This window comes from Cryptomeria japonica, chromosome 11, assembly GCF_030272615.1.
Source record: "Cryptomeria japonica chromosome 11, Sugi_1.0, whole genome shotgun sequence".
In the NCBI taxonomy this organism is placed as follows: domain Eukaryota; kingdom Viridiplantae; phylum Streptophyta; class Pinopsida; order Cupressales; family Cupressaceae; genus Cryptomeria; species Cryptomeria japonica.
The window spans coordinates 691,768,342-691,784,593 of NC_081415.1; the positions used below are offsets into that span (position 1 = coordinate 691,768,342).

Here is a 16,252-nt window from a genome sequence, read left to right on the forward strand (position 1 = left end):
TTTTTGTGCATATCTACATCTCTTTGAGGCATTATGTAAAACTATTTATGTGTTCTCTGTTTGCTCTTCCATTTAGAACATTTCCAACTATAATACCAAACAAAAATCATCTTTCATCCCATGTTCCAAAGCTCCCATTTTGGCAGAGGCAAGGAGGATGTTGGAAAATGTTGTGGAATTTGGCTTTACACCTGCCAATTGCATTTACCATGATGTTATTCCATGAAATGATATATCTGAGTTACTATGTTAAACAGTTCACATGCCTTGTCTTTGCTTCCATGTCTATCTGGATAGTTAGACATACCTTGTCTATGCTTCCACATTTTGGATACATGGATAGTTACACATGTATCGTATATGCTTCCACATTTTGGAAGCAAGTCTCCTGAGTAATTACAACCACAACATTGACAAAATTCTTTTATATTTTACCTACAATATATGAAAAAAATCTCCCTTCCACTATGCTTTAATGGATGTTCAAACCCTGCACCAAAGCTCACGTTTTGGAACAGATAGGGAGGATCTGGCAAAGCTGTTAAAAACAACCTTTTTAATAAATCCATTTTGTCCATATCCTAAGATCATGGGATTCCATTAGATAATCTATTTGAGGAATTCTTTCAAACAGTTTATGTGCATTATCTATTCTTCCACAAATTGCATGCGTCTCCCAGAGCATTTCCAACTATAATATCTGAGAAAAATTATATTTTCATTATGCTTTGATGGATGTCCATACCCTGTTCCAAAGCTCCCATTTTGGCATAGGCAGGGAGGATGCAGCTGGCAAAGGTTGTGGCATTTGGCTTTACACCCGCGATTGCATTTGTTTGAAAGTTCCAAAAGCTTTTTCAGCAAATCCATTGTGTTCATATCCAGCGATCATTGTAACCCATGACCACATTTCTTAGAGGCATGTTCTCAAACAGTCCATGCCTTATCTTCTCTTCATGCATGGATACCAGGACAGTTGCGAATACAACATCCAAAAAAATTCCCTTGTCCCATTTTCACACAGGCATGGAGGATGCAAAGGTTGTGAAATTTGGTTTGACACCTGCCAATTGCATTTTCTTGAACGGGAAAGCAAATACGAAAAAGGAAACCATCAAACGGTCGAAACGGCAAATTCATAAACGGTAACCCTACGAACGGCGAAGGTCAGGTTAAAGGTTAATAGTGGGCCCGGCAACTCAGAGTCAAAAGAGGCAAAATCCATAAACGGAAACCCGCACATTTGTCAATATTTTTTGAAAAAGAAGAGATTACCTTGGATTTTCATAGATTTCATCGTATTCTTTCACGATATACCGCGTTGACGTAATTATTTCCGCGTTGAGATTTTGAGCTTTGTTTCAGATTTAGACAGATTGTGACATGGCAGTGTTTGCACGGCTATATAATCCCCATTCATGTTAAAACAAAGATTCAACACAGTATATTCTTGAAGAAGTAAGATATAGAGAATAACCAGGTTTCATAACACAATCCCAACCCAGTATGTCGAAGGCACAAATTGAGCAAGGCTTGATGGCCCAATGTTGCAGGTATTGTGTTGAGTTATGTTTTCTTGCGCTTCTGAGTACTCTTCATTATTTGATTTGGGGTGCTCTGGAGAATGAGATTGGGTGGAGCAAATTTTGTGTGGGGGAAGAAAGGTTGAAATGGATTGTGTGGGAATGGGTAGCAGTAGCAACATTTGTGTTTGTGGGTGTTACGATATATGGAGTATTTTGTAGGATCTCGAAGCCTCGCTTTTGTGAGCATTATGGTATGAACAACTTCAAACATTTGGATTCCTTATCATCCCAGAACTGCGGCTTTCAGAAACGAGTTTTGCTGGTAGAGGACACAAAAATCAATCGAGTATGTTGAATGCTGCATTATTCCAACTTTTTCCACTTGGCTTCTCCAAAGCTTTTATATGTTTACCACTACTGATGCTAATTATGCTTGTGATTTTGTTATCAATGGCAGATAATTTTGCGGAAGGTTCTTGAAAGACTTAATCTTCATTGCGAAGAAGCAGAAAATGGAAAGATAGCAGTGGATTACATCAAACAAGGACGGACATATGATCTTGTATTGATGGACAAAGAAATGCCCATCATGGATGGACATGAGGTGAATAAATTTTGTTCGTTTGATACGAATATTTTATTTGTTCTATTTTAATGTGTTAAGTTTGTCAAACATTCTTTTAATTATCAAGAGTGCATTTTTGAATTCGATTGTGTGTAAGATTTTTGCATCAACATTTCGGATCATACTCCATGATCCATCATCAGAATGAAGAAAGTCAAAAAAATAAACATTCTTTTTCTTGCACTATGATTGAATCATATTTTGTAACTGAAACTTTTGTCTTATACCAGGCGACAAGGCAACTAAGAAGAATGGGAGTTAAGACGCCTATTGTTGCACTGAGTGCAAACAGTCTGCAATCTGATAAGGACCTTTTCTTTGAAGCTGGTGTGGACGACTTTCAAACAAAGGTTGCCACATATGTTTTTGTTCATATTTCTCTCTTGTTTTTAGTAACATAGCTTATGCCATTACTAGCAATGTATCATGTTGTTTTTCATTGTACTGAATGGTTTTGACTTAATTATTTCAAATATTTCATAGTCACTCTGATTTCTAATTTTGCTTGTTCTTTCACAGCCTCTTTCTAGAGAGAAACTTCTCCAATTGCTAGCTCGGTATGGTCTTGAGAGTTCATGTACTGAGAAATAGAATAAATTGGGCTGACTACAATGAAAAGAAACACAGTTTCATTCTACTATAACAGGGATGTTGCTTCTTTATACATAAGCATAAGCATGTGGCAAGGGAATCAAAAAATTCAGTTTTCCAGTGGAGCAATTTCTTTACCTTGCTGATTTTTTTCCAAACTTCAGAGACATATTTTATACGGTGTATTGCATTGGCTACATAAATTCGTCATATTATTGTATATATATTGTATGGGAGGTAAACAATCTCTAAAAAAAGTAGAAAGGGGTCTTGTGGGGAATGCCTTTGTTCCAATATATTTCTTGTTTCTCTTTCGTGTCTAGCATGCACCATTTTTGTATTCTCTATAGTACAGTACAAAGAATGATATAAATAAATTTACTAGTTCAAATAGTTTATTTCTAGAGGAGCAGTACGTATTTACTATGAAGGGATTTCATTTGCTTTAAATAGCATTCTGTGGATGTTTCTGTGATAAGATTATGTTGGAAGAATTGTAAATCTCGCTTTAACAAGCAATTTATAAACTGACTAGTAGACAATTTCAAAATTATTGTTAAATTAATTATTAATTGCCTATATTAGCCCACATATAGTCGCAGAGTTTATTAAGGAAATCTTCAAATGTACGATTAATATTAATATTGTAGGGATCTTGAAGAAAAACAATGGAAGTTGGAGATTCTGAGGAATAAGAACTACAGGCGTGATGAAAAGTAATAAGAAAGAAGGGTTTTTCAGTGAAGGTTTTTATGCTTGCATGTACTTGCATGCTAATGCATGTACATCCATTGATATAAATCAATTTAGATCAGCTTTTTCTTAGCTGGTTTGATTGGCATCCTTCTATGCTTTTTGGGGGGGGCTGGTTTCAGGCAGACACTTGTCTGTTTGAATAGATGAGGTTCAACCTCTGGTCACATTCATGCTTTTCACACAAGCTATACATGATGCTAGATCTGATTAAAGAATGGAGAATCATTATGGATTGACTGGGTGTTTGTGGCAAAATGTTGATCTTCACGGTTAACACATTGGTAAATTCTGTAATTTTCTGTTCAGATAGTTATGGAGCAATTAAATTATATTTCTGCAAATAAAAGAAAAATAATTTGAAATGCAATATTAAAATATACATTTTTTATTTTATTTTTTTGGTATTCTGCCCCTCCTGGACTTATGATTGTTGCAGATTTGTGATGGGAAGGAATGCATGGCAAAACTTTTGTAATGAAATTCAAAATTCTTTGGATTAATTTTATGTCTAATTTATTTTTATTTTTATGAAAATTCAGACTTGCGAACACGACAGCCCAACAAATTCATTTTGAAATCTTAATGCATTCTAGAGAATCATTCTAGAGAATTGGGCGATATGGTACAGGACCAAATGGAATGAAATGGATACCATTTTGGCAGGCGTACAACCAAATTCTACAGCAGTAAATAGGGCTGCAAACCGTTGTATTGAGTTCAAGAATCCAATGGCGCGAGAATTCCATAGTTTTCAATCTTTTTTTTCTGTTTATTGTGAATAGACTGCGTTAGCAGCCACAAAATTGGTTTTGGTTTATCTCTGTCACTATTACATGCAAAGTGTGAAAGCTTGGACAAATAAATGAAGTGATTAATAGGATGCCTCGAAAAGGTGTCATCTCAATGGAATGTAATGATTGCAGGTTCGGTATAATGTTATAGCCAGTGATATTCTCTCTTTTTAAACCTAAGAGAAATAAGGTGTAATTGTTGTTAAGGTGTTTGTGTTTTTTGCAACCATGTCTGAAGTATATACTGATGACATATTGTCTCTACACATTCATGTCAATAGATGAGGAAGAATTAATCTCTGAATGTTCAAGACAATATAACCTTTTATGCAATTTTGTAACTAAGACATGATGTTGAGACAACTAGTTTTATAGATTGCAAGATCAATTAGGATACACAAAGTATAAAGATGTTAAGTATGATATACCTTCTTTAAGCATTTCAATAAGCTAAGAACGTAAAACCAAAATTTCCATGAAGAAAGGTGATGAATTGCATAGGAAAAACATTGTGCCTAAACTTGTTTCTTATATTCCAAAATAGTCGAAACCATAAAATCAGTATCAAGGGGAATTATGAATAAATGTCATATTGAGTCAAAATCTATTGATGATATTTGTGAAATTAAAAAATCTAAGAAATGAATAGAAATGTTTACTAAGACAATAAATGTCCAAATTTGTTCCCATAATTTGTTCCCATTGTCAAGGTCAAGGTCATCTTTCCAATAATTTCTTTGATTGAGATCCTTGTACGTCATGTGGTTTGCATACTCATTCTCCCAAAAATTCTTATCTACCAAAACCACCTTCAAACTCTTAAAAGCATATGAATTTTGGTTGGATGATCATTCAAGTTGGATATCTAAGGTTTATTTCACAACAGAATATTATAAGAGAGTTCAATCTATTATTTATGATAAAATTATGATTTCTCATAATGTTGATGATGTTGCTCTTTATAACTCTTCTAATGATGTCGTAGATCTCACTGAGCCAACAGTAACTACAATTAATATTGATATTATATGAGATACAACTTAGTATATTTGATAAGTATAGACCCTAAAATTGTCTTGTCTAATTAAATAAATATTTTATTTATTGAATTATTTAAGCCTAATTCTTCTATTAATTGAATGAATCTTTATTTATTTAATTAATTCATTTATCCTTTTCTAGCCTTTTTCCTCATTTAAATAAATACTTTTATTTATTTAAATTATCCTTTTTCCTAAATAAATAATTGGTCCCACTTCTTCTATTAATTAAATAATTTTTTATTTATTTAATTAATTTGTTAGCCTTTTCTACCCATGACACATGTCAGTCATCTCTTAATTTCTGCACTACCTACCCTCTTATTATTTTCTTATTTCCTTTACCTACCCTCTAATCCTAGCCAACCATTTATCTTTTACACCTCTCAATCTTATCACTCCATTTCTTATATAGTGTCTTCTATATAAGAGGATGCTTCTTTCATTATCAACCCTAATTGTCTCCTAATCATTCTATTCTCCTGGACTAGCATTCAAACTTTCATATGCGATCAAGTCTACTTGCAACCACATTTTCGTTCTTTGTTGAGCTCTTGTGCACACATAAAATCTAAGAGCAAATATATCAAGCAAGATCAATAGAGATAGGAAGAATGGAGATTCAAACCCTATTGGACATGTGATGGTATAATCTTTGTGATTTTATTGATTTGCATTTGTCTTAGGTAATCTTCATGTTATGGTGGATCTTTGTTGTTGTTAGGCTAGGGTTTTGTGGTTGAATTCTTTTAGTCTTTCAATATTGTTATTCACTTTTCACCATAAACATTTTGGCATGCCCAGTGGGACATAATTTTTGTTAGATCTGTGTTTTTAAGATTTTTCTAACCATATATTATTGTTCTGTAAACCAATTTGGAGAATAACCTTGTTCAGCTAGGTTTTTGGACACAAGATCAAGATCTTGGAGAGATTTGATCTGATCTCACAAACGGATTCAAATTTTTGTACCAAATTTTTTTGGCAAGCTGAGAACGGTATCAAGAGCTTTCAATCAAAAATTCAGATCTTTTGGAGCATATTTGTATTTTCTATGATTTTTTTATGAATTTCATAAAAAAGTAATTTTCAAAGCAAATGAGTGAATTTTTTGGATTTTTTTATAATTTTGTAAATCTCTCCAATTTATACATAGGATTTGTTCTTTGTGATTTTAATTTTAATGCAAAATATTTTCTAAAAAGTCAGATCTTTAAAACTTAGGGTTTTTCATTATTTTGATAAAATCTCACAAAATGCTTTGAATTTTGGCATCAAATTTTCTTTGAAGGTCAATAATAGTATCAAACATGCTTAGTTAAAAAATCAAAATTTTTGGAACATATTGGAATTTTCTATGATTTTGTTATGCGTTTTCATAAAAAATTAATTTTGAGAGCAAATGAGTGAATTTTTTTGATATGTTTACATTTTTGAAAAAATTTCATAATTATACACAGGATCCGTTATTTTTTATTTTCATTTTAATGCAAAATATTTCCTAAAAAATTGGATCTTTAAAAATTAGGGTTTTGCATTATTTTGCTCATATCGCACAAATTGCTTGGAATTTTTTAAGGAATTGTTTTATGCAAGTTTGGAATGCTATCAAGAGTTTCCAATAAAAATTTCAGATTTTTTGGAACAATTTTGCATTTTGTATGAATTTTTTATGATTTTTCATAAAAAAATAATTTTTGGAGCAAATTAGAAACTTTTTTCGATTTTCTTACATTTCTGGAAAAAAATTTAAATTTTATAGATGCTCTATTTTTTATGATGCAAAATAACTCATCGAAAATCATATCTTTGAATCTATCAAAAAAATGTCTTGTCGAAGGCCCCTATTTCACAAAGTCTTTTGGATCTAAAATTTACCTAACTTGTGTGATTGCAGGAGGGGTATTATTGCAAAATTACTAAAAAATCTTTGTTGGATAATTTTGGCAAGGGTTTTCTTTTGATCTTTATTGTGTGTCTTGTTTTCATAGATTATCAAACACTTCAATTGGTGCATTAAAATTGAACTAGTGTCTTTGTGTCTTGAGCAATAGGCTCTTTTTGTTTAATCTTTAGAGGGCCTGTCTCCCCATGTGGTCATTAGGACTACTAGTGAGGAGGGAATGACCCAAGTGGTAGCGAGGCAAACCCCCCTCTTCTGAACCACTATAAATAATTGTATCTATGGTGAAAGCCATGGGTAACGAGTGTTGATTAGTTCATACCAACACTTTGTCTCCCCATAAACCTGTTTGATCAAATTTATTTGATCAATAGTAGGGTGTAACCCCTACCGGCTGGGAGCCTTCTGTATTTATAGTACTTAAAGTGCCACATGTATGGCCACACGAGCGGATGCCCTTACTAGCACCTTTTTGTTTTAGAAGCCAAAATCCTTCTAGTTGTTGGGGCAGGAGGTCGGACCTCTGGAGCCACCCACACACATATGGTTCTAAGTAGAGATATAAATTTTGCCACGAGGAGTTTTCATGGGGACTGGTTCTTGGCTACCCTAGAGAAATGAGTGTCGAGGGTGGAGCCAGTGGGGTCAAGCATCTAAGTATCCGCTTTGAATAGCGTAGCCTCGGGGGAAACCCCATGTGGTATCAACAACTATTGTTTTGGCCAACTATAAGAATTGTGTTTGTCTTCTTTTAAATATTCAAACATTCAAGATCAAGCATCAAAACATTGTGTCTTTTGTGTCTTCAGGTGTATGCAAAATATTTTTACATCAAACAACACACTTTTCTTTGAGTCATTTTGAGCCTAAACACCTGTAAACATTGAGTTCTCATCAACATTGTGTCCTCTTGTCATGAAAAACGATCAAAAATTCAGATTTGGTCACAACAACAACTTCACAAATTGGAAAAAATTGCACTTATATTCTGGAAACGCGACTTTGTCTGACAAAAACACATCTGTGTCTTGTAACCGTGTCTATGTAGGACAGAAACGCATATGTGTTATCATAAGAAAAGATGCATTCACAAGATTCTCGGACGCATATTTGTGCAGTATCCAGTCAAGTCTATGTTGGGTAACTACGTCTGTGAAGTATACAGGCACATCTATATTCAATAATGGAAAAATTTACAGTCCAACAAACAAGAGCAATCAATTTCAAAATTCTTGAGCTTCCTAGGTTATTCCTCCAAGTTTTCATCTAGCATTCAACCTATTTTGGGGTCTCACAAAGTTCATTATTGCTTTATACCTTGCATTACATTGACATTTGTCTAAACTTGATTCAAAAGGTCACTTGCTTGTCCTCATCTTGCTTTGTCAACACAATACATACAACAACATTTTGCTAAGTGGTCCCTCATCAAGGTCTACACCTTTGGGTCTCATTTGGTCTTACTTAGAGTCAAGGTCAACTTACCTCATCAAGAGATCTATCATCTCTTTGGAAGCCACACCTACTCTACTACATACATACTTGGTCTTACACTTTGGACATTGCAAGTACACCTCAGATTCATTTACATTCCATCCAACTCTTGGTCTTCCATACTCTTTCCATTTTCATCTAGTCTCACACATCTTGGTCAAGACCTAGTTCATGGTTGAAACCCATTCCTAAAAATCTAGGAGGGAAGCTAAAGATGATCAAGAGTCTGCAAACATGAGTGGTTATGAGTACGACAACGATATCTTTTTTAATTCTGATCATACCACATTACCTGACATAGGCATCTATAGAAACACTCAAAATGTTGAGAACCTAGATAATACAAACAACAATGATACACACAATGACAATGTGGACAATATTTCATTACATTTAGCAGAAGTGGAAGAATCTATTATGGATTCCCATTTTGATAGATTGTTTGAAGATATCATGAGAAGAGATAGACAATATTTTCTACAAGTGATGGCACAAAGTGGAACTAAGATACCTCATGATTTTGACATGTCTTAAATAGTGGAAAATTGATCTATGCAAGAAACTCAACTCAACATGGATCAAAGGAGACCTAATAGTGGAGGTACTAGAGTACCACGTTTTGTGCCTGAGTCACCATCATCTTTGTTTCAAAAACCCAAGGTCCCCAATACAAATGGTCAAGCTTATGATACTCATGAACAACTCCGTCTAAGAAAACCATTATGGAAGTCTTATGTAGATAAATACACTCAATTGCATACCAATTCTAAGGACCAACCTCAAAATTAATTGGATATCCAAAGGCATGCTCAAAATTTGGACACAAGAAAACCCCATGTCAAATTTGGGGGCACTACACAAGAATAAACTCATGACATGCTTGTAAAATATGATATACATGGACAAAGCAGATATTCCATTCCTCATTATGACTCTATACCAGGTGGTTCCTATATGCAGTATCATTATAGACCTCCTCCATATGAACATGTTTACGATCAATACCATCCATATATGCAGTATCCTCTTCCACCTGGTGGCTCAAGCATGGGATATGATCCAAGAAGTCGGTTTCCACCTAAGAACAATTTGGAACAGCAAATAAAGGACTTACAAAAGAAAATGGAGGACATTAATACACCAAAGTCAGCTTATACAATGAGAGACATATGTCCCTATCCATTTGATAAAATCATTCCAATGCCACCATTTCCTACACATTTCGTGACACCTAAGTTTGATAAGTACAGAGGAAAAGGAGACCCTAAGGCACATATAAGACAATTTTTCACAACTTACATTGAGGTAGCAATAGAAGAAACATACTTGATGACATTGTTCCCACAAAGCTTAGGTGATCAAGCTATGGAATGGTTCTCCCAACTTCCACCTAGAATTAAGTCATGGGGTGATCTAGCAGAAGCTTTTATCCAACATTTCTCATACAACATAGAGACAGATACACCAGTCACCACTTTGTGCAACACCAAGGAAAAGGATGGGGAGTCATTTTCATCATTCCTAAAAAGATGGAGGAATTTATCCAGTAGATGCTCTTATGAAATTCCACAAAAAAAAAATGGTAGAGATGTTCACATAGAATGTCCACAGAGAAATTGGTTATGACTTAAGAAAAGATTGTTTGTCCACTTTCAAGGATGTCATTGAAAAAGGATTAGCAACAGAGAAGGTCTTAATTGAACAACGAGTCATTAAGATATTCAAAGAAAATAGAGAGGACTTTAAAGGAAAAGACAAGCCACAATTTTGGAGCAAGAACAAAACACAGTAAATGATGGTGTTATTGATGCTAACACAGTGAGACCCAAAATCATTATTTCTAGATCAAGTTCTACAAATAACCAAGTGAATACTCAAACAACTTCAAAACCATGAAGGAAATAAACCCCATTGGGAGAACCACTTGAATCAGCTTTCAAGAAGCTACTAGAAAATAAGATAATAACAATTCCAAACAATCCTCCATATGATCCAAAGGTCAAACCAAATTGGTGGAATGACGATTTAGTATTGTGAATATCACAAGAGCAAAGGACATAAAACAGGAAATTATCATCGGCTAAAGAATATTATACAAGACCTTATTGATAGAGGTGACATTCAAATCAAAAGACATTCATCCAATCAAGAACATGAGATGTTTAAGGAACCATTCCCTAAACATGACAAGGGAAAAGCCAAAGCCATAGATGAGGAAGCCAACTATACCAAAGCCTCCTACAACTATGATTCAACTGTTAATGACATTTCTATGAACAATTATGTCTCTACCATTATCATAAAGGACAAAACACTTGAAAATTCTACCCAAAGACCCAAAGTTGTCCTAAAAGGCATTGAACCTTCTTCTGAATCTACCTCTGAATGTAATGTCACAACTCGACAAGGTAAAGTCACTCTGCAAGCTGCTCCAGCTAAAACCACAGCTTCCTCAGCAACCAAACTTGAGTACGATCTGGTAGAATAGTTAGGGAGGACGCCCATGCTTATCTCCATCCTTGAGCTTTTACGCATATCCCCCACACATAAAGCCATCCTTAATAAAACTTTGAGAGAAAATTTTGTTCCCATTGATCTGAACGTGGACCAGTTTCAAGCCATGGTGGGATACCTTTCCGTTCCACATTCTCTCACATTCACTTAAGCTGACGACACCTTCGTAATCCAACCACATAATGCACCTTTACAAATTGAAGCCTTCCTACACAAACATAGGATAAAACAAGTCTTGATAGATGGAAGAGCTGGTCCCAATATATGTACATTGAATACTCTTAAGAAATTGGGATATTCTTAAAAAGTTGTGAATGCTACAAACATAATCACCATTAAGGCATATGATGACAAAGTGCGCTCATCCAAGGGCACAATCACCTTACCTCTTAGAGTTGGACCAATAACAAAGGATGTGGTTTTTCAAGTCCTCGATCTAGATCTCACATACAACATACTCTTGGGATGCCCATGGATTCATGAAATGAGAGTTATTCCCTCAACATATCATTGATGTATCAAGTTCCCACACAATGGAGTTGAAGTGACCGTCAAAGCTAATCCAAACCCATTCATATATTGCAACAATTTGCAACCTAGATCATAAATAACAATCTCAGTCAATCGAGAGGTTGTTCCTTCATCAGCGTATGTCAATCCAGAATCCTTGAAAGCTTCTACATCAAAAAAAGCAAAGATCAAAGAAAAGTTCAAGATTAAAGATATGGGTTGTGGTGAGTATATCTTTCATGTTGATCAACTCCCACTATCTCCTAAGGTATTTAGTCAACAGGAACAATCTACAAACAATTTGCAATATCAAGGAATTGGGTGTGAACCACCTAGTGTTGTGGCTACTAAGTCTAAATACAAATCTCCTCTAGTGGTGCAAGTAGCTCTTGATATCAATAATCCTAAGAGTGGTTGCAGTGAAGAATCTATTGAGCGTATCGCCAACCCTCTTGAGAACTCACATAGCTTTACCATTCTATCCATTCATTCCATTTCCACTCCTCTCCCAAAATTGGATCAACAAGAATCGGAAAAGCCCTTACTCAATGGGGATAAAAAATCAAGCTATGAAAAGAAAAATCTACAAGTCAAAAATAAAGAGAAGTCCTTTAGTCCAAATCAAAATCAAAAGCTATTGGACTCTAAAAAAATCAAGGTCAAGGATAAAAAATCCTATGAAGAAAAAAGAGAAAGAGATGATCTCCCCTAATATCAAAATAACTGGGGGCAAAAGTTCTACAATTTTAAGTCAAAAAGCATACTTGTTGATCCCAAGTCTCCATCATGTCATGATACTTTCACTTTTTTTCGCAATCATAAGCCTTCAAGACTCGTCCACTCATTTCACACATCCATTCTATTCTGGTGATACATCATGGACCTTTAATGGAACTTCCTTGAAGGACTTTGTTATCAAGGATGCCCAAACTTCTATAGGTGACACGCATGCAGGCCTACATAGTCCACACATTACTAATTCTATCTTAGTTCCTTTATCAAGGAAGACAGTCACTCGAGCTACACATCATTCAGTCAAGGAACGATGCAGCTACAATCATAAGATAAAGCCTCACACATTTGAGGTAGGTGACTTAATTCTCAAAGAAAATCCTACAAATCAGTAAGATAGAGAGAAGAAGGGAAAGTTTGAACCAAATTAGCTTGGTCCTTACATCATTACAGTAGTTTATGGATCTGGTGCATATCAACTCTCAACCCCAGAGGGAGAACCTTTGGAGGATCCTATCAATAGCATGCACCTTCACAGGTTTTACACATAGCTCTTTAGAATATCTTAATTCAAAAATACAAAAATACAAAAAAAATCAAAAAAATTATCAAAAATACAAAAAAATCAAAAAATTATCAAAAATACAAAAAAAACAAAAAAAAAATCGTTACTTGGTGAAAACTTGGCAAATAGGCGCCTTGTGACACAAAAAATTTGAAAAATCAAAAAAAGTTAAAAGAATAAATTCGTCCAACGGTGAAAACCACTTCGGTGGCGCCCTGGGCAAGTACCATGGTGAAAACTAGGTTACTAGCACCATGTGTAGAGACATTGCTCCTCCCTCCTTTAGGATTCAATCTCATCCTTTCACTTTGCACACACTCACAGCCTATCCATCCATGATAAACTTACCCATTCCCATCATGGCTTGTTATTGATCTACCCAAGATTGGTTAGCCATTGATAAAAATTCTTCCTTTTCACCCCTTTCCATCCATAATAAATCAGCTCCTATCTGTGGCTAAGACAAATCCTAAGTCTAGTGATGGGTGTGGAACTGAGAGCATCACACGTTCTGAGGAGTACAGTTTTCTTCAGTCTATCCACGTACAATCCACAATAAAGAAGCACTTGCATCACAAATCCGCAATAAAGTTTCATCTTCTCCTCAATAAAGTATCAGTTTCATGGATTCAGTCAGTTTTAGATGAGACAACAGCAACAATGGGCTTCAACAAATCAAATCTTTCAACAGACTCGGACAACATTATGGTTCAGTGTTATCTATCCTTTTGTGAAAGTAAACATTGTGATCACAATCAAATAGACTTATACAAGTGACAAGAAACACTAAACTTGAGGACTACAGTGAATGTTCGTGTCGAGTCTTGGTTTTCTTTTAATTTTTTATCTTTTGGTGACATGTCTTTTAGCTTTTCCGAGATGTCTCTGACTAGAGATTTTATCTCCAGGATGTCTTTGACTAGAAAGGTGAGGATGGGGTATCGTCACCTATTTTTCTTTGTTGTCTATAGATTGTCTCTTAGTAACACTATGACTTGTCCAAGGATATGAGGACACTGAGAATCTAGTATGAATTGGGGCATTCCTTGTTTGTGACTGTCTGATCTCCATGCAAACGAGTACAATGGGGTCAGTGCAAGAAGATGAGTCCACTTTTTGGCCAAAAAGTGGAACTGTTTTCCCTGTTTTTCAGATTTTGTCTCACTTGAGCTTAAATTTTGAAAACTTAGAGATTGAATCTTGGAAAAAGTCAGTAATATAAAAGATAGCTCTTTGAGTGTACTTTTCAAATATATAATTTATTTTAATACCCACATAATAAAAAATAACTTTTTGAATGGAGTTCTAAAAACTATGTTTTAAAAATCCCTGTTTCAGGACCATACCATGCATGTGTACAACCCACACTTTTTGACACAATTAAAATTATTTTCTCAAACCGTTTTGGGAAATGGTTTGTAACACACTGAAGATTGATGAGCATATTTTTCTGTATTTTTTTTTCAAATATTTTTTTTTTAATTAATTTTTTAATGGCCGTAATTATCTTTTTAAAAATTTGACGTGTACGACCCACATAATTTGACGTAAACTTAGCATTTTTTGAATTTTTTTTTTTTAAATTGAAAAGAATTTTGTGTAGATTGATGACATATAATTTTTTTTTTTAAATTCATTAAAATAAAAAAGTTATTAAATTAAGAAAATTAGTTAATATTTCAAATTTATGAACCTGATTTAGTATAAATTAAATGAAAAATAGTTAAAATAATCAATTTTTAAATTAATTTACATATTTAGAATCTAGACAGTATAATCTGAAATGGGTTTCAATTTCGTATAAAAATTCTCTGATTAGAGGCACGTAAACTATTTCATTTCATCATATTTGTGCTTTCATTCATGGAGCTTTGAATTTGCAGGTTCATGTCTCAGGTGTGGCCATCCCAGGCCTATCTCGGGCCTAATCCTAAGGCAAGAGGTGGGTTGTGAATTCAAATTTTGCATAACGGGCCCCCGTTTTATAAACAGGGGCCTGTTTCATTTTTTGCCCGTTAGATTTAACAACGGGCCCCCGTTTTAAAAACGGGGGCCCGATATTTAAATAACGGGCCCCCGTTATTAAAACGGGGACCCGTTATTTAAATAACGGGCCCCCGTTTCTAAATAACCGTTACTGTAAAAAAAAGATAGATTGCATCGATTTACGACACTATCATTGAAATCTGTACTGACAAAGATTTTTTACATCATTTGGCAGTACTTTTTAATATTTTTTACACGATTTTTTTAAGAACTCAATAAAAAGATATTATTTTTTGAAGATGAGTTTGTAAAAATGGGTTCTAAGCAACGTCAAAAGAAAAAAAAGAGGACAATGACAGTGGACGAAATTCAAGCACAAAGAGAGAAGGAGGCAAAATGCCAAAGAGATCGAAGATCACAACAACGACAATTGAATAACACTTCTGAAGCATCTAGTTCAGTGCCCATTGTAGATGAGACCATTGAAGACATCATGATGGATGCAAGAAATGTAGAACCACACACGGGTATGACTGTTGATGCAAATGTTGATGTGGATGCGAATCCTGGTATGTTTTTAAATCCCGATGACTATGATGCCAATCAAATTGCTGATTTAAATGAAGCTGGATATAAATTTCATACACCAATATGAAAAGAAATAAAAATTGAAAATATTACACCACCCTCTCTAAAAGAAAATGAATGTAATTTGTTTACTATTGATAGCAATGTGCTAGATAATCTTAATGGGTTAGTTTCTTGGAGACAAATCAGAACACATGCAAACAGATTATATAAACAATTTTTCTATAATAAAAAGTTAGGATTCCAATGTCAATTAATGCTACAATTAATAAAAATGTTAAAAATGCGTAAAGTCATGAAAAAAATAGGTATTTATGCAAAACCAAAAAGAAAAGATGAATCATATAAGCAAGTTGTATCTATTGTTGCCAGTGCTATCGATTCTATAGGAAAAACAAGTCGATCTAAAGATAAGAATGCAGCACGTAGAGTTATAACGACTGCTATAGTTGACAAAATGATTGTTAGTAAAAGAATGTTAAGTGATATAAGTGGCTATTTGAACTTACATCGTAGAACCTTGTCAAGAGCGGCTAAAAGAAGAGACACAATTGAAATTGATCCACTAAACCATTGTTGGAGTTTTAGTGGTAGACTTCAAAGGTCGGACATGAAATTAAATGATGAAACT

At 34.4% G+C, this 16,252-nt stretch overlaps 1 protein-coding gene across 1 annotated transcript; it reads left to right on the forward strand.

Moving 5' to 3' along the window:
- The first annotated feature begins 1,495 nt into the window (after positions 1-1,495).
- Positions 1,496-2,803, forward strand: LOC131038095 (two-component response regulator ORR41). The gene is made up of 4 exons (XM_057970402.2): positions 1,496-1,872; positions 1,984-2,130; positions 2,382-2,501; positions 2,671-2,803. Exons 1-4 carry the CDS (start codon positions 1,507-1,509, stop codon positions 2,740-2,742), a joined length of 705 nt encoding a protein of 234 aa, XP_057826385.2. The 5' UTR covers positions 1,496-1,506; the 3' UTR covers positions 2,743-2,803.
- The last annotated feature ends 13,449 nt before the right edge of the window (positions 2,804-16,252 follow it).